Source organism: Capra hircus, chromosome 11 (genome assembly GCF_001704415.2).
Source record: "Capra hircus breed San Clemente chromosome 11, ASM170441v1, whole genome shotgun sequence".
NCBI lineage: Eukaryota > Metazoa > Chordata > Mammalia > Artiodactyla > Bovidae > Capra > Capra hircus.
Window position 1 is genome coordinate 99,825,636 of NC_030818.1, and position 24,816 is coordinate 99,850,451.

The 24,816-nt window shown below is 41.1% G+C and overlaps 1 protein-coding gene across 12 annotated transcripts in view; it reads right to left on the bottom strand.

Moving 5' to 3' along the window:
• The window catches only part of FNBP1 (formin binding protein 1), a 134,658-nt gene that overhangs the window by 79,789 nt on the left and 30,053 nt on the right, over nucleotides 1-24,816 (bottom strand). For all 12 annotated transcript variants that reach the window (XM_018055969.1, XM_018055970.1, XM_018055979.1 and 9 more), the window contains exon 2: nucleotides 6,377-6,492. In XM_018055969.1, coding sequence (XP_017911458.1) covers nucleotides 6,377-6,492 — 116 coding nt within the window. The remainder of the gene's footprint in view (nucleotides 1-6,376; nucleotides 6,493-24,816) is intronic.

The following is a 24,816-nucleotide window of genomic DNA, read 5'->3' on the forward strand; positions in this document are numbered from 1 at the left end:
ACTTAGCAGCAGCAGCAGCAGCAGCAGACTTTTCCACCAGAAGACAACGTAGCCACAAAGTTTGGAGAGAAAGAATGACCAGAGAATAATTTAAGCCACATTGTTGTTAGGTGCAGTCTATCCTCCATTATCTTTGGGGTCCACATCCATGGTGTCAATGAACTACAGATGAAAAATATTGGGGTGGGGGATTCCAGAATGTTCCCCAAAGCAAAATTTGAATTTGCTTCATGCTGGCAACAGTTGACACACTATTTACATTGTATGAGGTATTATAAGGAATCTAGAGATGATTTAAATATTTGGAAGGATGTGTGTAGGTTATACACAGATACTATGCCTTGTTATATAAAGCAACTTGAGCATCTTCAAATCTCTGTATCTGAGGAGGTGGTTCCTGGAATCGATGTTTGCAGACACTGAGGGATGACTGTAGAGTGGTATTCTCAAACAAGAAAGAACTCGAGGAGCATGCCAAAAGTTCCCATCAAGGGTAAAATATCCCTATTTTTCTTGATGCCAACAAACAAGGGGAGAGGCTGTGGGTAGAGGGAATGCTGATGAACATATATCTGTAATTAAGGCAAACTAACTGTGAGACTCATTTTATAAACCAAGTTACATAACTCAACTAGGAGAGGAAGTAAAAGACGTAAATACTCTTTCCTTTATCTTTCCTAGCAGTGAGTCAACTGAGCCTGTTTAAAATTACAACACGAGTTAAAAACAAAACAAATAACAACAAAAACACACACAAAAAGACCCCACCAAACAGCAATGACAACCTGCTTTTTTTTTTTGCTAAATCTTATAAGAATTTAATATTTCAAGCTTGGTAAATCCTTCAAGTTTCACTTGAATATCTTGCTAACTGTTCAAATAAATTTAAATTCAATACCTTGTATATACAATATGCAGTATATTTTATAAAATGACTTTGACAATTTCCTTTTATTTACAATGGGCTCCAATTAAAAAAACAAACAAACAAAAAAAACCAACCAGGATAAGAATGGCTCAAGAAGAAAGTACAAATGACTCCAATGCATAAAAACATATTCAACCTCATTTTTACTAAGAAAAACATAAATTACTGGTCAGATCTAGCAATTTTTACTTATCAAATCAGCAAAGATTAAAAAAAGACAGGTTAACAAGAAATACTGAGGGTCAAGGCAGGTAGCAGTGCCATGCACTCTGGGATGGTGATAATGTTACAGTTTCCAAGAAAGGCCACTTGGCAAATTTTACCAGAACCAAAGGGCTACTTTTAGGAACTTATTCTCTAGACATGTTTGTCCAAGTGTTTCATTCAAAGTTATCCATTGCAACTTTGTTCAGAGTTGCAAACAGCTGGAAACAATCAAGGTATCCACCAATCCAGTACAACACTGTATAGCTGTGAAAGATAAACATGAACTCCTAGAATAATCTGCACGGTGCAAAAAGGCAAGGCCACCCTGAGCTTCAGGGAAGCAAGGATTAGAAGTTTCAATCATATGAGTTCATTACCTGGTCATAACAAATAAGTCACTGTTTTGTTTCGTTTTTTTTTTTTTTTTTTAAGAAACAGTTGCTAAGGGGCAATCAATAGTTGGTTCTCTTATATAGGCCATATAACATAATTTAAGATTATATTAAGAATTTAACCCTGCCTTGAATGGAGGGGATTCCCTGGTGGCTCAGCAGTGAAGAATCTGCTTACAATACAGGAGACATGGGTTTGATCCCTGGATCAGGAAGATCCCCTGGAGGAGGGCATGGAAACCCACTCCAGTATTCTTGCCTGGAGAACTCCATAGACAAAGGAGCCTGGTGGGCTATAGTACATAGGGTTGCAAAGAGTCAGGCGTATCTGAAGCGACTGAGCACTCATGCACACATGCCTTGAATGGAGTGTAACTATAGCAGGTATCAGCAAACTTATATATAAGCATATATACACACACACATAAGCAAGCTTAGAAAGGACCAGACACTAAGTATTTCAGGCTTGCAAGCAGGTCATGGTCATGTGGTCTCTGTTGCACTGTACCACTGCTATTTTTTTTTTTTTTGCAAAAGCAGCCACAGACAATACATAAATGAATGGATGTGCCTGTGTTACAACAAAACTTTATTTATAAAATCAGGCAGTGATGGATTGGGCCACAGAGGTGGCCGATAGTCTGTTAACCACTGACCTACAGAAACCAAAACCTTAATTATCATCTTCTACATCTAAAATAAGTTGGCATTTTTTTTCTTCTAATGCAGAAAAGAATTAAACGACAGATATCTCCCCCCAAAAGTGATGTTTTTCAACATCATACTGGTATTTCAAGCAAGTCTTTGTTGAATATGCTCCAGTCACACTGGCTGGAACTTTTCATTCCTCGAACTTATCTCTACTGTAGGAGCTCTGCACTTGCTGATTCCTTGGCCTGGAAGAACGACTCTCAGACCTTTGCTTGCTGTCTGTCAGTTCTCAAGCTATGGATTTTCCCTGGCCAGTGTGACTAAGTAACCCTTCCCCCACATCAGGCTTTAATATTAGAAAGTTATCAGCACTTTGGGAAAACCAGAAAGTACAGCAGGGAGGCAAGGAGGCCCTCACTGTGCAGGTGACATTTGAGCAAAGACTTGAAGGAGGTGAGGCAGTTGGCCACGTGGATCCTGGGAGATAAAACCTGTGTGTGATCCATATGAACGGCCGTGTAACATCCCTGCGGCGAAAATAGGCCTGGCACGTACAAGATTGAACAAGGAGGCAGGGATGGTTAGAGCAGAGATATGAAGGGAGAGAAGATGTCAGAGAGGGAGGGAGACCGCTTGTGTCGGCTTTGTAGGACATACACCGTAAGGATTTCGGATTTACTCTGAGGGAAACTTGAGTGGAGGGGGCAGTGAGGAAAGGGAGAACTGGGCTGCAGAGATGCAGATTTTGAGCGGAGAGATGACTTTTCAGATATGTTACATGTGAGATGTTTTCTAGACATCCGAACGGACATTCTGAGCAACCTGCTTCTGGTGTTCAGGATAGAGGTCTAGCTTGGAGCCACATGTCTGTTGCCATAGAGACCATCCTGAAAGCCAGGAGACAGACAAGATCACCAGGAGGGCACAGACTGAGAAGAAAAGAGGACCGGGAGTTGGGCACTGGGGCAGATTAGCGTGAAGGGGCGGGAGGAGACAAGGAACCTCTAGGGAGCCTGAGCAGAGCCTTCCAAAGAGCTTTCGGTGAGACAGGAAGGAAGCCTAGAGATGGGGGTTTCAGATGCCAAGTGAGGGAAGTGTTTCGAGGAGGCAGCATCCACCCCATCAAAGCTGCTGAGGGGTCAAGGATGGTGAGGACTGAGGACAGGCAACTGGCTGGGCCAGGATGAAGGTCACGGGCACCCCCAAGGAGCAGTTCACACAGGTGAGCTTAATAAGGAGAGGAGGGGTGAGCTCAAAAGTTTTGTTTTCTTTGTGGATTTTCAACAACGGGAGACAGTGGTGCGTTTCTGTGCAGATGGGGGTCATCTAATAGAAAGTGAAGCACTGATAACACGGAGACGGAGGGAAAACCAGTGGGACAGAGTTCCGGGAAGGGCCAGCGTGTAAGAGGTGGGCTGGGACTCGGGCAGGAGCATCAGGTGTGGGAACAGATTCGGACAGGTGGGTTACAGGGTGTGAGACTCTAAGGACGTTTTCCTTGGACCGCTTCAATTTTCTCAGGGAAGCGGGAAGCAAGCAGTGAAGGTAGGAAGGAGATGTTGGGCTGTGTGGCAAGGAGAGCCGTGAAGGACTCAGGCAAATGGAAAAGCAGATCAGCAAGACACTCTGATTACTCCTCAGCACCAAGGGCCCTGCCCAGATCTCAGTCTTAAGGATTAGAAGACACTTCCAGAGGACCAGTAATTGTCTTGAAGGCAAGGTTCAATTACTCATTATCTGTTTTTGTCAACTTCTCCCATAAGCACAGGACTTTCCTGGTGGCTCAGAGGGTAAAGAATCCACCTACAGAGTAGGAGACCTGGGGTTCGATCCCTGGCTTGGGAAGATCCCCTGGAGGAGGGCATGGCAACCCACTCCAGTATTCTTGCCTGGAGATCCCCATGGACAGAGGAGCCTGGTGGGCTACAGTCGATGGGGTCGAAAAGAGTCGGACACGACTAACCGACTAAGCACACACCCATAAGCACAAATTTAGACACTTTGCATGGAGTAAAACAAATGTTAACATTTAAATCTCAGGAAAAGGACTTCCCAAGAGATAACAGCCACAGCAGTAACACTGCTATTCTAGATCTGAAACAGGGGGAAATGGTCAACGGAGAGCTATTAAATGTTACCCCAAACCTACTGCTGGAATTGGGAGTCTTTTCCAATAGCCTCCAGTTTTGTGACCTAAATCCTCGCTCACAGAGAATGAGGAGGAAGGGCCGGGAGACAGGTGCTGCCCAGAGGGCAGCCAAAGCAGCGCCTTTCTGTCCTGACACAGAACCGGTGGAGAAGCTTGCCGAGGACAGACTTCGCGACATCAGATGACAAACCTTCCAAGCAGAACAAGGCAGTGGCCGAGGCTCCAGGAAAGAGGAGACGACGCCAAGAGAGAAAGTCAAGGAAGACAGGGAAATCCTTTAGGGGAGACTAGCAGCAGCAGCAGCAGCAGCAGCAGCAGTAGCACCACGCTTTGGCTAAAGCTGTTGCGCAACCCATCTCCACAGGGAAGACACAGGTGCAATGTTTAAATAATCAACACGGAGAAGCTCGTTCGCCACGCCCACTGTCAGTAATGAAGCTTTCAACTGCTAATGAGGCTGATGCACAGAAGGCATCAGAAGTTCATCTGCAATAAAATTTATTTATAAAAATAAGTTTATTTATTAAATTCTTATTGAGTCAATTTAATTTTACTTAAGTTTTATTCAGCAAAATTAAATAAAGACAATTTAATTCATAGTAAATAAATTATCAATTATTATTAAATAATATATTTATCACTGAACAAATTTGTTGTTGCTGAGGCTCCGTCGCTATGTCATGTCCGACTCTGTGACCCCATGGACTGCAGCACGCCAGGCTCCTCTGTCCTCCACTACCTCCCACAGTTTGCTCAAATTCATGTCCATTGAGCCAGTGATGCTATCTAACCATCTCATCTTCTGCCGCCCCTGTCTCCTGTTGCCTGCAGTCTTTCCCAGCTGTACTATTAAGCAAATAAATAGTAAATTTATTAAAAAATCTTTATAAAAATGATTTCATTGAGCAATATATATTGTATTTTATCTACTCAATGGAAACAAAACTTATCATCCATACGTACCACTTAGGTGCTTATTAAATGACAACAAGAGCTCTCTAAGATGATTCTTTCAAAGATACACGACATTCACCTTGTCCAGATGGTCTCTGGATTAAAATGAAATGTTTCTAAATTGAAAGTCATCTAGATATTCACAATCTGCACAAACCAATCAAACAAGAAATCATTAAAGATCTTGCCACTTCAAGCTTAGTTCTGCCAGCAACTTTTAAATATTTTATGTAAGAACACAAACTTCTTGGATAATTTTGTCCTTGGAGTTATAAGAAGGGCTGCCTGAGGACCGCTCAGCTGCTGCAGGAGGGAACATGAACCAGACAAGCTCTCTGGAAAACTGACTCCATCTGCTAAATCTAAACACACACAAAGCCTAAGACCCAGGAATCCCACTCCTGGGCATGTACTTTATACCCCAAGTTGGAAACAAGCAATAGCCTAGCGGCAGTAGACTGGACAAGCCTTGACACACTCATCAACCAAAATAAAAAGCACCACAACATGTAACGAATGAATCTCACAGACGTAATGAGGAACAAAGGAAACCAAATAAAACAGTGCATAATAAATGATAACATTCACCAAAGCTTCAAAAACATGCCAGACCAATCCATGTGGTCGGAGATCAGCAGAGTGGTCAACCACGGGGGTAGGGGAGGGGGATGAACCAGAAGGGACTGGGGGAGTGGGGGCTGAGGCTGGTAATTTTCTGTTTCTTGACTTGGGTGCCGATCACATAATTGTATTCACTCTGAAAATTTTTGGAGTCATACACTTATGATATGTGTACTTCTCTGTTGTTATGTTTCAAATAAAGTTTTCTGGGAAAAAAAGAAAGGTGCTCCAAAATTCAGCTGCTACTCTTTTAAGCAACAGAGCATAAAAGCAATAACTTGGTTTTTCTGTTTACTGTGCTCTGAAAAATAATTTTCTATATGAAAAAAAATTGCTTTTACTGCAATATAAGCTTTCCTGAAAGGGGAAAGTCAATATTTAAAGGCTTACACATTGATGGTATAAAATGAGGGTATAAATGACCCTTACATTCATTCTGCAGTTAACAAACAACCTTTCTCAATATCAACTTACCTGAGTTGTTTTGCATAGCTGAGTTCAATCTCTGTCCTCTCCTTTACAAATTTGATGTATTTCTCAAGAATATCAATTCCCCACTGTGTGTGTTTTTCTAAGTTGTCAAATTGATCCTGTTAATCCAAAAAAAAAAAGGCAGAGCTTGTAATCTTTGTCTGTGATTAACATAACTTCAGTTCTCTCAACAATATATCAGTACGTAGAAAGCAGTTCTAACATTTTCCATGATTGTACTTGGGTGCTTTTTCGTTGAGCAATTTTAAATCAACATTACCAAATTTGGTTTGAAAACTGCCTGAGATATTGAACTCTGACCCATCCATTCACGTTCCTTATTCCTGTTTAGAAACGTGGTGTTTGGATATATTTAATATATTGGCACAAAGCAGAGTGTCTTCTGCAGATACCAAAAATTGAGAGATGAAACACACTCCCAAGTTAACTCAGCCACACTCTTAGCACCTGAAGGGTCATTTGCGAGTTAACTTTCAACATAAGCTCATTGAGATTTGGGGCAAAGAAATGGGAGAGAGAAGAGTTACAAAATACTACTTTCTTCAAACAAATAAAATGACTCACATGGACTCTATTCAATATTCACCCATGCATCAAGCCTGCCGTGTGGGGCAGGAATGGTGACTGGGGCTGGGGAACCAAGAATAAAAATATGGCCCCAACGTGCCGAGTGCTTGAGAACGGCAGTCTGGAAGAGTGAGAGCGGTAGGTATTCCAGCCACAGCCAATGCAAAGGCAGGGAGAGGACCAGGAATCAGGTGGACTGGTCTTGCTAGAGCCCAAGGTGGGGGTAGGATGCAAGGGAACGAGTGGCAGTGGCTGATGGAACCCGAGGGTCCCGGCTGAATCACCCAAGGCCTTGAACGCTGAGTTAAGGTGCTCAGACTCTCTGGTGGGCACTAAAGGGCTTGCAAATGGAGGGGCACCGCCAGAGATACATTTAGCATCACCAGGAGCTGGAAGTCAGGGGACGGTTCAGTAATCCAAAGGCGGAAAACCAGGAGCAGCGGGAAGGAGTCTACAGATCATGAACCAACAACCAGCGAGCGTGCAAACAGTTCCATTTAGAATGCATGAACGAGGACCTAGCGTATAGCCCAGGGAATTATATTCAGTATCCTGGGATAAATCATAATGGAAAAGAATGTTTAAAAACGCATTGAAAAGATTATAAGAAAAGAGTATAGATATGTGTATAAGTCAGACACTTTGCTATACCACAGAGATGGCACAACACTATGTATCAACTATACTTCAATCAGAAAGGCTTCCCTGGTGGTTCACATGGTAAGAATCTGCCTGCAATGCAGAAGACCTGGGTTCAATCCCTGGGTCAGGAAGGTCCCCTGGAGAAGGGAATGGCCACCCACTCCAGTACTCTTGCCTGGAGAATTCCATGGACGGAGGAGCCTGGTGGGCTACAGTCCATGGGCTCGCACCACTGAGCTCAAACTCAGCTAGCCTTCATGACAGATTAGATGGAGAGTTGGAAGGGATGTGCAGGGGAGAATTCTAGGGTGGCTGCTTGGTTCTGCTTCATGGAACCCTAACTCAACAAATCACTTCACCCCACACTGCCGCCCCTCTGGCTGTCTTCTCCATGAAGCAGAACTCGGTCCCACAAAACAGTTGGAGAAACCTCAACGTAAGAAATTCAGGTTTTCTTGGATGTCCCTGGTGGGGTACCGTGAATAAGAATCCACCTGCCAATACAGGGGACATGGGTTCGAGCCCTGGTCTGGGAAGATGCCACATGCCAGCAGGACAGCTAAGCCCGTGCTTCACAGCCACTGAGCCCAGGTCCTAGAGCCTGTGAGCTGCAGCCACTGACGCCTGTGCGTCTAGACCTGTGCTCTGCAACAAAAGGAGTCACTGCAAGGACAAGCTCGTGCACAAAAGCAGAGTAGCCCCCACTCTCCCCAGCTAGATACAGCCCATGCAGAGCAGCGAAGACCCGGCACAACCAAAAATAAATAGATAATTAATTTAAAGGAAAAAAAAGGAAATTCAGGTTTTCTTTTACTAGAATGTTTTCTAATTGAAAATTAACACTGTAAAATGTTTATCTCGATATCTAATAACGTTTACTGTTACCATAAAAAAAAATCGAGCGAAAGAAAGTGAAAGTGAAAGTCACTCAGTCGTGTCCGACTCTTTGCGACCCCATGGACTGTACCATCCATGGAATTCTGCAGGCCAGAATACTGGAGTGGGTAGCCTTTCTCTTCTCCAGGGGATCTTCCCAACCCAGGGATTGAACCCAGGTCTCCCTCACTGCAGGCGGATTCTTTATCAGCTGAGCCACCAAAAATCAAGGACTAATATTAAAGACTTTCACTGATTCCTGGTCCCCGATAATAGATTTCACAAACTGAGACTTCACTGCTCAAGAAGGTTATTTATGTTACCTCTAAGGACAAGGATGGTCAGGCAAATTTGAAGTGTAAACAAGACTGTAGATCTCTTTAAAGTACTTGAGAGAACAAATATACAAACAGTTCGAGTAATGATTGCAATCATTCCTAGTTATTCAGAACACAGCTTCTTTTTATTTTTAATTGGCTGTTTTATTTTAGTCTTTATTTTGGCTGCTCTGGGTCTTTGTCGAGGTGCATCAAGGCTTCTCTAGTTGCAGGGCTCGTGGACTTAGTTACCCCACAGCATGTGGGATTTTAATTCCCCAACTAGGGATCAAATCTGTGTCCCTTGCATTGGAAGCTGGATTCTTAGCCACGGGACCACCAGGGAATTCCCAGAGCAAGGCTACTTTAAAGCTTTCTGCTAATCAGTAAACCGTTGTTAATACAGTTTTACAATGACCTTATTTATTTAACTCTTTTTCATACCCCTCCCCCCATTTGAGACCCCTCTTTCTGTATAATTTCTACCACCAGAGCCTTACTTTTTTTTTTCGCCCATGCTACAGGGCATGTGGGATCTTAGTTCCCTGACCAGGGATCAAACCCACGCCCCCTGCGTTGGAAGCATGGAGTCGACCACTGGACCATCAGGGAAGTCCCCAGCCTTACTATTTTTAAAGGTATAGATGTTTCCTCAAAAACTTACTAAGACCATCTGCTCTTAGATTTCACTCTTGTCCTGCTAACAACCAAACTTCCTACTTTTCCTTACTATATTATTTTCCGATTCTTTTTAGCACTAATATGTACAATATAAAGCAATAGCTTTTGAGATCAAAAAACTTAAAAAAAAATTTACACTTGAATTGAGCCTATCTTAAAAATTACTGGCCTCAAACTAACAATATGTTTTCAATAAAGTTATCTCTATTCAAGACCATTCTGCAAGCTATAATAAAGTACTTACTAAAATAAGTGTCCAAATGGGATAGAAGATCTTAATAACAAACAAAAAAACAACCTGACTCAATAACAAACTAGTACTTGCTCATGAATATAGCATAGTTCTTTTTTCTGCTATATTACAACACCTCAGTGACGCAGGACTCGACTGTTGCTGCCACAGGGATGGCCGCAACATGGACTTTTTGACAGCAGCTACAAGAAAATTCAAAACAGATGGAAAACCAACCAACCCGCTTACATTCTTGATGGAAATATGGAAAACTTAATGGAAAAAAAAAAACAACCCCAAACCCTCCAGATCTTAAAAAGACTCTTTTGTGAACAAATATTGTAGGTGGTTATTTTTCAAAATAGCCTTTACTACTTTGCAGATGGTACCATGATCAAAAATGAGTCCTTTCCATTTTCTGTGAATTATACTTGATTTAAAGAGAGGGAGGGAGAGAAACAGAGAGAGAGAAAATGTATCCTTTCCTGTTTGATGTCACATTGCAGCAGTTTTGAAGACTCCTTTCCCCTCTTAAAATTCATTAAAGACCCCAAAGAGCTTTTGCTCATCTTAATACATACGCATGTATGTGTGTTTATTTGTATATACACACACACAGAGGCTGTGCTGGGTCTTAGCAGCAGCACACAGGACCTTTTTGCCACGGCACGTGAAATCTAATTCCCTGACCGGGGATCAAACCCAGACTCCTTGCATCAAGAGTGAGGAGTCTTACCCACTGGACCACCAGGCAAGTTCCTGTTTATCTGCTTTATAGCTATCAATATTTACTCTACCAGAAATTAAAAGTTGAAAGTCTTAAAAAATATCAATTCATTTTTAAAAGACAACAATAAATTTGTTGTATATTAATTTACCTAAAGTATATATTATTTTTAGGAACTTTACTTCAAAAAAAAACCCCCTCCCCTCAAAAAAATTAGAAGTATGGCACTGTTTTACATGTCTACAAATCTCTTTAATGTCTGGTTTAATCGAAGACAGCTGGATTCTCATCTTCTTTCACATTGAGTCTGTCGTGGGTCCTTATTTTGGTAGAAGTATATAAAATATTACAACTTAACCCAGATATGCAATGGTTAGAAAATAGAGGCGTATTTCAATGCCTGTCTAGATAATTGTGGATACCATACCCAAACTCAACAAATAGTAGTTTCTTAAAGGCTGGCTGCAATGTGAAATTTGAAACCATGCAATGAATTTTTCATACCAGTTACAATAAAATGTGCTGGTCTGTCCTGCACTCTGAATGGATCTCTTACCTGGGCGTGACTGCATTATGCTCTGGTCATTTGGAAAATATTATTTCACTTATTATGCAGATCTTCCAAGTGTTGACGCATTTCCATATAAACTATTTTAGAAACACATGTCTATATCATTACTGATCTTATCCGATGAGTCTTTAAATATGTGGTCACAGTCAAGGTCACAGCGGCAAGGATACATTTTCCAAAACTTTAATTTCCACTTAAAGCTGGGATTTTATCATTGGCTACAAATACTGTCAGTTGTTCCCTTGAGGTGACAGGCTTGATTCATTCATTTTAGAGAAAATGTCTGCCAAATGCCCGAGAGTTCATCTGTTGATTGTTCTTTGAAGTAAAAACGATATAAAAGTGGGCTTCCCTGGTGGATCAGTGGTAAAGCATCCACCCGTCAATGCAAAAGACTCAGATTCATTTCCTGAGTTGAGAAGATCCCAAGGAAAAGGAAATAGCAACCCGCTCTGGTATTCCGACTCTTTGCAACCCCATGGACTGTAGCCCACCAGGCTCCTCTATCCATGGGATTTCCCAGGCAAGTATTCACTGGAGTGGGTTGCCATGCCCTCCTTCATTTGGTCTTGCATGGTCTTCCTCATTGCAGGGCAGATTCTTTACTGTCTGAGCCACCAGGGAAGTCCAAGAATACTGGAGTGGGTAGCCTATTTCTTCTCCAGGGAAATTTCCCGACCAAGGAATCAAACCAGGGTCTCCTGCACTGCAGGCAGATTCTTCTTCAGCTGAGCTACCCGGGAAGGCCCCTGATAAAAGCAGCTAGTCCAGCTCAAAATACAATCACTTAAATATTCTGGTTTAATATTCTGGTTTAAGTATTCTGGTTCCTATCTTGCCACAATATTAAAAAGATGAATGATGTATATTTAAACATTGAGATTCATTCATCTTTACCGTTTCATCAAAGACATTTAAAAATAAAACTGATTTTTTTTTTTTTAAACAGGTAATGATGAGAATACAATAACCACTACTACAATTTGGAGCCAGCACCCTGGTTCCTGCTAAGCCGCCTGTCATCTTACCCACCACTGCTTTTGTTCCATTGGTGCAAAGGCCCGCACAGTAAGACCTTGTCTCAGTGTCATTATGAAGATAGTTTTGACCTCGTGGACTCCACGAGAGGGTTTCTGGAACCTCCAGAGGTTCAGACACGCCCTATCACATGACACATACTCTAAAACTTCTACTTGAAAGCTTCCTATTGCCAAAGACGAAGAAAGTCAGATAACGTAGGACCTAATGGAAAATGTTTAATTTGTAAGTGTATACTATATATACACTCAACAAATAACTCCAAATTTGCCAAGAGAACTGCAGATGGATGTGTCCAAGTAACTGATTACAACCTGACAGGTACCTTTTCCAAATCTCTTTCCCCCTCCCCCTTACCAAGCCTTCTCTTGAATTCTCATTGCTCCTTGAATTCTAATGAACCAAAGGCTCCTGGCAGGAGCTTTCAGCTACAAGGGGCTGAGTAAGCCGAAAAGACAAGTGAGGAAAGTGCAACTGTATTAATCAGTACTTTACAATTATTTTTTCATGTCCTAGACTGTGATCAAGCTCCTTTATACATTGAAGACTGAACAATGAAATAAGCATGAACTCTGGCATTTGTTTAGGTCATGAAGTTATCTTCATCAGAGGTTCTAAAAAATCATGAAGTTTACTTAACTTTTTGTATTTTGGGTGGTTTTTTTTTTTTTGGCTCCACCATGTGGTATGCGTGACCTTAGTTCCCTGACCAGGGATTAGCATTGGGAGCATGGAGTCTTAACCACTGGACCCCCAGAGAAGTCCCCAAATCATAAAGTTTAATACAAACAAAATTTGCCTTCCCATAGACCCACAATATAAACCCATCAGTCAGGGTGAAGACTGGTTTCTCTAGGTCAGATATAATGACTGTTCTTGCTTACTCAAGAAGACTTCTGAAATCAGATTTTTTTTTTTTTCCAAATGATGCCAAAGAACTAATACAAGAACTATGAGCACAAAAGCTATTTAAGATGAAGAGACCCAAATCGGCCACAGTGAAGCTGTCTCCAAAGTACAGGTCAATTCTTAACATGATACTTCCTCTAATCAAAGAGGATATTAAACAGACACATCCGAAATCCCTGGAAAAAGCCAACCTAATAAGAAACTGAGTTGCCAAAGTCACCTCTGTATAAATGGCTTAGACTGGAGAAATGGTATCCAAAGGCAGTCCTCCTCCACACGGAAATGCAGAAATCCATCCCCCTGCGGGAAGTTACTTACTCAGGAAAGGGAATTATCCCCTCCTGTCACTAGGGTACTTCCATGTGGTATCAAACCACTGTCTTAGGATGCTCTAATTCTGTAAGAAACCTGCTTTCCTAAGGACTTGGGCACCTTGCGGAACACCAGATCCTAAATGGCTCTGTTTCTTTTTCTCCTTCGGCCGTGCCACGTGGCACGTGCGATCTTAGTTCCCCAACCAGGGATCAAACTTGTGCCCCCTGTAGTGGAAACTAGATGTCCTAACCACTGGTCGGCCAGGGGAGTGCCCCACATGGCTCTATTTCTACAGAATCCCTTGGATGATATTACTGGTGCTGGCGTCCTCTTCTCTTTAGGGGAAGTGTTAGAAGAGATTTGAAAAAAGATAGATACAGGTATATGTGTAACTGAATAATTTTGCTCTATACCTGAAATGAACATGACATTGTTAATCTACTGTTGTATGAGTGCCTAGTTGCTCAGTCATGTCCAACTCTTTGAGACCCCGTGGGCTGAAGCCCACCAGGCCCCTCTGTCCATGGGATTCTCCAGGCAAGAATACTGGAGTGGGTAGCCATTCCCTTCTCCAGGGGATCTTCCTGACCCAGGGATCGAACCCAGGTCTCCTACATTGCAGGCAGATTCTTTACCGTCTGAGTCACCAGGGAAGCCCTGTTAATCTCCTATACTCCAATGTAAAATAAAAAAAATTTTAAAAGAGTGTCAGAGCAACCTAGATGTCCACCAACAGATGAATGGATAATGAAGTTGTGGTACATATATATAATGGAATATTATTCAGCTGTAAAAAAGAACACATTTGAGTCAGTTCCAGTGAGGTAGATGAACCTAGAGCCTCTTATATAGAGTGAAGTATAAGTCAGAAAGAGAAAAGCAAATATCATATGTTAATGAATATATATGGAATCTAGAAAAATGGTACTGATGAACCTATTTGCAAGACAGGAATAGAGACACAGACACGCAGAGCCAAGACAGGGCACAGCACACAGCAGGGGAAGGAGAGGGCGGGACGAATTGAGAGAGCAGCAATCAAACATACAGATTACCACGTGTAAAGCAGCTAATGGGAAGTTGCTGTGTAACAGGGAACACAACCTGGAACCCAGTGAGAACCTAGAGTGGTAGAATGGAGTGGGAGGCAGGTTCAAGGGGGAGGGGACAGATGTATACGTACGGCTGATTCATGTTGTTCTACGGCAGAAGCCAACACAATATTGTAAAGCAATTACCCTCCCATTAAAAATAAATGTTTAAAAAAAGTTACTACACACACACACACACACACACACACACACACACACACAGTGTCAGAAGATATAGACTTACCCAGACTGACTGTAAGAAAACCTCACTTAAAAAGTTTTTAAAAATCCACTTGAGTCTGAATATTCAAGTGGTTGCCTCTACAGAAAGAACAACAATAAAAAATTATAGAACTTTATAAACAAAAATGTGTCATCCAAAATACCATCTGCGATTCTATTTCTTGAATGTTTAACAAAGATTTCAATTCATTTCCTTGGACAAAGGAAGACTTGTCCTCCTACATTAAATCAAAGGCAGAAATACCCCAAAAATATAGTTTCAACATAAAAGCTGTCAAACCTTGAAAGTGATGAAAAACCATTACCCAAAGTGACTTCAGTGTTTGTCCACAGTAGATAAAATGTGAGAGACAGCATTAGAGGGTTTCTTTCAAGGAGCCAGATAGCCTTGTGTTTTGACAATACAGATTTTTGCAGATTCTGTCAAACCATGTATACATCTGCTGATTCTGAAATGGGTCCAGTGAATTGGGGTGGTGTGGCTCCTTGGGTTGAAAATGCCTACTCAGGCAAGAGCCTATAACATAACTGACAAAATAGGGGCTCTGATGTGACAGGGTCACGGCTGGACAGTCAAGTTGGTACAACAGATTTTAATTAGGAAGGGAATGCATGCAAAACGGAAGGTTTTCCTGAACTTGCTGCTGCTGCTGCTGCTAAGTCGCCCCAGTCGTGTCCGACTACCCCATAGACGGCAGCCCAACAGGCTCCCCCGTCCCTGGGATTCTCCAGGCAAGAACACTGGAGAGGGTTGCCATTTCCTTCTCCAATGTATGAAAGTGAAAAGTGACAGTGAAGTCGCTCGGTCGTGTCCGACTCTTCGCAACCCCATGGACTGCAGCCTACCAGGTTCCTCCGTCCATGGGATTTTCCAGGCAAGAGTACTGGAGTGGGGTGCCATCACCTTCTCCGTTCCTGAACTTGAGATCTCTTTAAAGAGCAGGTCTAGGGATTCCCTCGTTGTCCAGTAGCTAAGACTCTGTGCTTCCAATGCAGGGGACCTGGGTTCGATCTCTGGTCAGGGAACTGGATCCATGTGCTGCAACTGAGAGTTTGCATGGTATAAGGGTGTATAATGCAAGCCGCCACTAAAAATTCTGGGTGCTGCAACTGAAAGAACCCGCATGCCACAATGAAGATCGAAGATTCCGTGTGCCACAACTAAGACCCACTGCAGCCAAATAAATAAAATGTTTAAAAACGAATAAGGAAGTCTACAGCATGTCAGAAAAAACAGGTACAAAGTTAGGTATATTTATAACAATGAGTCACTGTTGTGAACTCTGTTATGAAAATGAAAATACTAAAGAATTACTCCATGTTCTTTCCAGCCATTGCTCTGGAAACATGAAAGGTAAGGACATAAACACACGATGAAAACACATGTTCGAGTCAAAAACAAAAACTGTAGCTGAAGTTTAAGAGGCAACAGCGTATGGATGAAGTTATTGACATAAGGAATGTGGAGAGGCGCACAGAACATGAAAAGTTGCGTCTTGGAATTTTTCTAACAATAATTACATTGTGTACAAAGGGCAGTAAGGAGGCTGGTGCTGGCTGGATGTACAACAAATTAAAGGCCCCAGAAAGCAGAAGACTCAGGCCAGTGAATGAGGGGTGCCCTCGGCCAACTGCAATGTGATTTTATCCTGCATCCGGAAATGAAAAGAGAAGGTAACAAATCGTATGTGTAGAAAAAGCACCCAAGTTCTGACTGGACTGGAGACCAAGCAGATGAGACTTGGAGGGGAAATTGCTCTGGAACATACTGCTTTAAGAAGCTGCAATGAGCTTCTGACCTATTTCAACGTTCTTAGAAAATCTTAATCACTCTCTGCCCCCTTCTCTGTTCCTTTGGATACAGTAGAAGCAACAGACAAGCAAAAACAGACACCTGTAACTGCCCCAAACAGGCTGTGTGAGAGAGAGAGCAAAGAATAAGATTTTGAAGGAAAAAACATTTCAAGGAGCATTCACTATTTTTCATTAAAAAAAAAAAAAAGAAAAACCCCCCACTAACTTTGTAAATGATATTTCATGGTAATATATATTTTTTTAATTAGAGGCAAATTGCTTTACAATGTTGCGTTAAGTTTCTGCCTGTAAATGATATTTTCAATGGTACTCCTCCCGATAGACACTGTCAAATATTTAAGTAGAGGAAGAAAAGAATTAAGGGTGATGGGCAGGGTGGGGGTAAATTAGGAGTTTGGGATTAACAGATACACACTACTGTATAGGGCTTCCCTGGTGGCTCAGAAGGTAAAGAATCCACCTGCAATGAGGGAGACCTGGGGTTCGATCCCTGGGCTGGAAAGATCCCCTGGAGGGCATGGCAACCCACTCCAGTATTCTTGCCTGGAGAATCCCCATGGACTGTAGCCCGCCAGGCACCTCTGTCCATGGGTGTCACAAAGAGCCGCAAAGAGTCGGACACGGCTAAGCAACTAAGCAGTGCTGTATATAAAGTAGACAAACCACAAGGACCTACTGTGTGGCATTGGGAACTACACTCACTCTCTTGTAATAATCTACAACTGAAAAGAATCTGAAAAAAAAAAAAAATATATATATATATATATATAATTGAATCACTGCTCTGTACACCTGAAACTAACACATTGTAAATCAGCTGTACCTCAATGAAAGGATGAAGGAAGGAAGGAAGGAAGGAAGGATGAACCTATAAAAACTAGGTTCAGAAAGCTGGGTCTAGCTTGAAATTGTACTGGGCTGCATCAATGCTAAATGAAGATGGAAATTAGTCAGAGAACAAAACCTTGCTCTTTGTAAGGAAAAAAAAAAAAAAAACGCTCTCATTGCTTAGTCAAGTTTGTTAAGATGAACGTTTTTAAAACAAACGCTCGGGATCATCGCCATCTGGCCTCGACCTGGAATGGAATCTTCTCATTCATTTCCAGGTATCTGTGCATCAGCTTGGACAAGGAAGGCTGTCTAAATATGAACTGGCTTCTTTCCCGGGCCGGCTCCATCAGCAGGTGCAAGAGTTCAGTCCCCTCCCCCTCCTCCAGCTGGCCAGCCATCCTCTAAGTCCTAGAGAACTCACTGTACCTCTCAAACATCCCACACCATCCTCCACAGGTTTAAGACTAAGGCAAGGGCAGAAGAAAAGAGGGGGAGGGAGAGAGGAGGAAACCACATTCCGAATACCAGGAGGAACTTTGAAGGCGGTCCAAAGACTAATGAAGAGCAAAGTATATAAACTAAACTTTTAATGAGAAGGAAAAGCCAGATTTTAAAACTCTGACTTACTTCTAAACTCTATAAATTATTTCCAGGTGTGTGTGTGGGATCGGGCAGAATATTAGAGAAATACCATAGGGGAAAATTTTTGTTTAAGTCCTGGCACCTGAAATTTAGTTAACACCAATGAAAAAGATTAAACACGTAGCAATTAACTCACTTCCAATGTTAAGTAAAGAAGGTTCAGGGACTTCCCTGGTGGTCCAGTGGTTAAGAATCCACCTTCCATCCATAAGAGAAAAAAAAAAAAAGAATCCACCTTCCAGCATAGGGGTCACGGGTTCAATCCCTAGTCGGGAAACTAAGATTGCACACGCCACCGAGCAACTAAGCTTGCATGCCACAACTAGAGAATTTTTGAGAGTTTGTTTGTGACCAGGAGAGCTCTTATTTGTACGAAACAGTTTTTAAAATACAGAATAAAATAGTTTTATTTATACTATTATTCACAACAGCTGGTCCAAATACTACATATTTTTTAAATACTCAAGTTTAAAGAAGGCATGTTAGAAAAACTAATGAAAGATCCTGCGTGATGAAGACCTGACACATACCAATAAATAATGAAAAAGTATTTTAAGAAATATTAATTCATCTGGTGACAAACTTTACCCAAGCCTATTTATAAAATTGATTTGTCACACATACTGTGATCATTTTTATCTTCCATGGTAGAACCAGATTGCTATTTACTGTAGTTTCTTTCTCCATTTTAAAAAATCTGGAATTCCAAACACATCTGTTCCCAAAGGTTTTGGACAATGGATGGATGTCAGACCTAATTTGGGGCAATCAGTTGCTCAATAAGACAAGATAGGGAAAAAAAGTATAAGGATTGGAAGGGAAGAAATATGTCACTCACAGAGCATATGATTAATAATGTAGCACAGACAAAAGAATCCAGTGATAACTTTTAAGAACTAAGAGTTTAATACAGTTGCTGGATATAAAGTCAATGTCTAGGACGCAACTGCTTTTCAATACAAGAGCAACAAGCCGAACATGAAGTTTGAGCAACAATATCATTCACAACAACATGAAACATTGCAACTGGGTAGAAATGAACTTAATAAAAAAAATCTGCGAGACCATCAGGGAGAAAACAATAAAATCTTCTTGAGACATTAAAGAAACCCAGAAGAAATGCAGAGATACAAGGCTCCATAATGTAAATCTATCAAATCATTCCCAAATTATCTATAGATCTCATGCAGTTTCAATTAAAAGCCCAACAAGTTTCCGGAGAATGTAATTCAAAAGGAGCTGCAAAAGTCAGTCAACAGACAAAACACTCTTGAAAAGCAAGGTGAGGGTATTGGCCACACCCAACACAGACTTACTGTGAAGTTAATTAAAAGGCTGTGTGGTATTGGCCAGGGACAGAAAAACAGGAGAATGCAAAGAAGAGAAGGCCAGGAACAGGCCCAAGCCAAAAAAGACTTTGTCTAGAAAACAGGTAATCCTATAGAAAAGTCAGAGAAGCTAACGGCAGGATCCGGAGGCTAGAATGAATTGGTTTGAACTCCAGCTCTTTGGGGCTTTCCTGGGGGACTCAGATGGTAAAGAATCTGCCTGTAGTGCAGGAGACCGGGGTTCAGTCCTTGGGTTGGGAAGATCCCCTGGAGAAGGGAACGGCAACCCACTCCAGTATTCTTGCTTGGAGAATCCCATGGACAGAGGAGCCTGGAGGGCTACACAGTTCATGGGGGTGACAGAGAGTTGAACAGGACTGAGTAACTAACACTTTCACTTTAGCTCTTTGATAGACCAGCTATGTCACATGGACCAAGTTACTTAAACTCTCTGCGTTTGTTTCTTGTCTAAAAACTGGGAATAATAGCAGGATCTGTTTGTAGGAATTTGTATAAGCTGTCTCACACTGAGAACATTGCTTGGTACACGGTTAGTCCTTAGTGAGTGTTAATACTAGCATCATGACCATCATCACACCATCATGATCAAAGGTCAATGGGGAAGAAACAAGCTGTTCAATAAAAGGTGCTGGGATAACTGTATATCTGTTGGGGAAAACGAAATCAAAACTCTCTTTTACAATATATACACAAAATAATTCCAGGTAGATTAAGGACCTAAATGGAGACAAGCAAGACGGTTAACACTTTTAGAAGACAATATACAAGAATGCTTTTCCACCTTGAGGTAGGAAAGGATTTTTAAACAAGATACAAAAATGCATGTATTATAAAGAAAAATAAATTGATAAGCTTGTCTGTGTAAAAACTAAAAACTTCTGTTCTTGAAAAGATACCATGAGGAAAATGAAACGATACATGATAAGCTGGGAGAAGATATTTGTAATACATGATCAACAAAGGATTAGTAAGTATCTACAATATATTAATAGAAGGAATAGACAAATCAAATTTTTTTAATTGATGTATAACTGATATATAACATTATATTAGTTTCAGGTATACAAAATAATTATTTGATATTTATATATATCCTGAAATGATTGCAACAGTAAGTCAACATCTGTCACCATACATAGTTACAAAACTTGTTTTTCCTTTGAGATGAGAATTAAATTTCTGAAAAAGAGGAAAGAAACTCAATAGGAAAGAAGGGAAATCATAATAACTTAAAGAATGAATATCAAGTCACAGAATTGACAAAACTAAACTACTGTTTACTGGTATATTCATAAGTGATGAAAAACTACAAAGAAAAACTGAAGTGTTTTTAATACAAAATTTTGAATAATGCTCCATTAGGGCAGTATGACAGGAAGGGGAGATGTGATCGGGCTCATAGGGGACTTCTGGATGGAGTAAAGCTCTACTTCTTTCCCTGGATGAAATGCTCATGGATGTGCATTTCACTGTTTCTGCACACACCGTTCTATCCATACACAGCTTCATACACTGATTTATAATATATCATATTGCTCATTGCTCATGCATGCTCAGTCATGTCTGACTCTTTTCAACCCTGTGGACTGTAGACCACCAGGCTCCTCTGCCCATGGGATTTCCCAGGCAGGAATACTGGAGTGGGTTGCCATGCCCTCCTCCAGGGGGTCTTCCCCACCCAGGGATGAAACGGGTCTCGTGTGTCTCCTGGCAGGCGGACTCTACCACTGAGCCACCTGACTCAATTATACTATACTAATTATACCATAAATAATATGTAATTATTAGTTTACAGTTTGATTAATGAGGAAACCTTCAATACAAGAGGAACTTAAGATCACTGAAATCTCTGCCAACGGGAAATCAAAAATGAAGATACATTTATGAAAGAAAAAAAAATGAAGTCAATAGAAAAATCTATTACATTAAGTATTGAACTATTACTTTTTCCTTGATTGATGGGCTTCTTAGTTTGTTCCCATAAAAAATATAAAATGTTCTTCAGAAGATGGGCATCATTTAATACCCAAGTATGGACTGACTATTGATTGCAAAAAATACTTCACACTTCCAAGCAAAAAACTTAAAAAATCCAAGACTATTATTGTCTAAGAGCCAAAAATATTTTTCACATACTATCACAGGAATATAATAGATAATTCTTCTCAAATAAAATGCTGATGATGGCTAAGACAACACATTATATTACAGGGTAAGCAACATACGCTATGTCTTCTCTATACCAAAATCACATTCATCCATTCATTCACTCATCCAGTGATATTTTATTGAGCACCAACTATGTGTCAAACACTGGAGGGCATAGCAGCAAAGAGAAAACATAAATTTTCTATTCTTATGGAGCTTATGTACTAACAGATCTTGACTGTATTAAACTATAAAAAAATCTCAGAAAGGTTAATCCAAAATTAGTTTACAGTCCCATGAGAAGAACTACTAGTTCTCCAGACAACATCATTTGAAAACCCACTGATACCCATTAGCAGAAGTGACAGTCAAAATATTTAACAACCAAATATCAACAGACTAACCCATCCAATCAGAACAGAGGCCAGCTCTGCTGGGGCATCCTGACTGAAAATCAGCCTTGTCTGTTGCCCAGATCTCTTCCAGATAAGGTGGACCAATTACAGTTACATCCCACCAACAGAGAATAAGGGCCGCTATCTTACTGAACATGACCAGAATTTAATATTACCATTTGTAAAGCAAAAAACAAAGGGTGCTGGGAAAACTGGACAGCTACATGCAAAAGAATAAAATTAGAACACTACCTAACACCATACACAAAGATAAATTCAAAATGGATTAAAGAACTAAATGTAAGAGCAGAAACTATAAAACTCTTAGAGGAAAACATAGGCAGAATACTCGATGACATAAATCAAAGCAAGATCTTCTATGACCCACGTCCTAGAGTAATGGAAATAAAAAATAAGCGAGTGGGACCTAACTAAACTTAAAAGCTTTTACACAGCAAAGGAAACTACAAACAAGGTGAAAAGACAATCCTCAGAATGGGAGAAAATAATAGCAAAGGAAACAACGGACAAATAATTAATTTCCAAAATATACAAGCAGCTCATACAATTCAATACCAGAAAAGCAAACAACCCAATCAAAAAGTGGGAAAGGGACCTGAGTAGACATTTCTCCAAAGACATACAGAGGGCCAACAAGCACATGAAGAGATGCTCAGCATCACTCATTATCAGAGACATGCAAATCAAGCCTCCAGCAAGGTACCACCTCACATTAGTCAGAATGGCCATCATCAGAAGACTACAAACAATAAACGCTGGATAGGGTGTGGAGAAAAGGGAACACCCTTGCATTGCTGCTGGGAATATAAACTGATATAGCCCCTGTGGAAGATGGTATGGAGATTCCTTAAAAAGCTAGGAATAAAACCACCATTTAACACAGCAATCCCCCTCCTAGGCATATTCCCTGAGGAAACCAAAGCTGAAAAAGACACATGTGCCCTAATGTTCACTGCAGCACTATTTACAATAGCTAGAACATGGAAGCAACCTAGATGTCCATTGACAGATGAACAGATAAAGAAGCTGTGGTGCCTATGCACAACGGAATACTACTCAGGCCATAAGAAGGAATGTATTTTAATCAGTTCTAACGAGGTGGATGAACCTAGAACCTATTGTACAGAGTGAAGTAAGTCAGAAAAAGAAATAGAAATATCATATACTGACACATATATATGGAATCTGAAGAGACGGCCCTGATGAATTTATTTTCAGGGCAGCAATGGAGAAACAGACACAGAGAACAGACCCATGGACGTGGGGGCAGGAGAGGAAGGAGAAGGGGAGATGGATGCAGAGAGTAACATAGAAATTTACACCATATGTAAAACAGATAGCCAACGGGAATTTGCTGTATGACTCAGGGAACTCACACAGGGGCTCTGTGACAGGCTGAAGGCTGGGATGGGGAGGGAGGTGGGAGGGAGGGAAGTCCAGGAGGGAGGAGACACGGGTGTACCTATGGCTGATCCGTGTTGATGTATTACAGAAAATCACAAAATTCTGTAAAGCAATTATACTTCAATCAAACAAATTTTTAAAAATGAACAAAAAAAATTCATTTTGCCAATTTGTTAGACAAATTGCTTTATTATGCATTTCTTTGATGACTGAGGAATTGAAGATTTTTACACAGGTTCATTAGCATTTGGAATTTCCTCTCATAACTATTCTCTTAACCTCTATTCACTTATCTATTAGAAATTTTGAATTTATCTTATTGCTTTGCATAAGCTCACCATTTCTTAAAAGTTTAAGCGTCATTGGTTGTAACTGTCTTTCGTAGTTTGTTGGATTTAAAATTGGATGTGTATTTTCTATGCAGAGAAGTGTAATATATGGTCACGGTTACCTCAGGGGATTAGAGATCCGAGGGCCCCCCACTATTTTATACTTCTCTGTGCATTCCAAGTTTTCTTCAATGAGCATTTTTCCCGATTATCAATATGCTGCTGCTGCTAAATCGCTTCAGTCGTGTCTGACTCTGTGCGACCCAAAAGACTGCAGCCTACCCGGCTCCTCTGTCCATGGGATTTTCCAGGCAAGAGTACTGGAGTGGGTCGCCATTGCCTTCTCTGATTATCAATATAGTTTGATGTTAATTTAAATTAGCTATTATTTTGAAAGATACCTAAGGAGAGGCTTCCCTAGTGGTCCAGTAGTTAAGAATCCATCTTTCAATGCAGGGGACACAGGTTTGACCCCTTGTCGGGGAACTAAGACCGCACATGCTGCAGGGCAACTAAGCCCAAACCACATAGTTACTGAGGCTATGTGCTGCAACTAAGACCTGGTGCAGCCTACAATACACACACACACACATATATATATTTTAGGACACCTAAGGAAATGGCATAAGTAAATATCTAGTATACTGGAAGTAACTCCATTTCCTTCCAGGCTGTGTGTGTGTTAGTCGCTCAGTCGTGTCCGACTCTGCGACCCCATCAGCGGTAGCCCGCCAGGCGCCTCTGTCCAAGGGCTTTTCCAGGCAAGAATACTGGAGTGGGTTGCCATTTCCTTAATTCATGATAAAACTAGCATAAATGCTGCCCTTTTATTCAAGTGTGGTGCTTCTACTAAAAGGGAAAACATCTCCACGGACTTACGTACATTAAACAAGAATCCGTGGCTCACTTTCAAATGTCTTTCTGTCTAAATCTCTAAATGCGCTGCCAAGTGCCGAGGCCTTCATAGTAATCCATTTACCAAAGATGCACCGGGACTCTCACCTGTAACCCCAACACTAGTTACCTCTTCCATGGAGCACGACCTCATCTGAGCCTGACTCACCATGTCTTGCACCATCGAACAAGACTAACAGGGCACATGCCACCAGGAGGCCATTGTTAAATATTTGTGGAATGAATGAATTAGTGGAAACTTCTTCAGCTACAACTGTAACTCTTTTACTGTTTAATTCCTTCAAGCCCATGATCAGAATGAGTTTAGCTCACATACATTGTTTCTATCCTGGATTTCAGGATGATGTGTGCTAGCCTTTCTGCC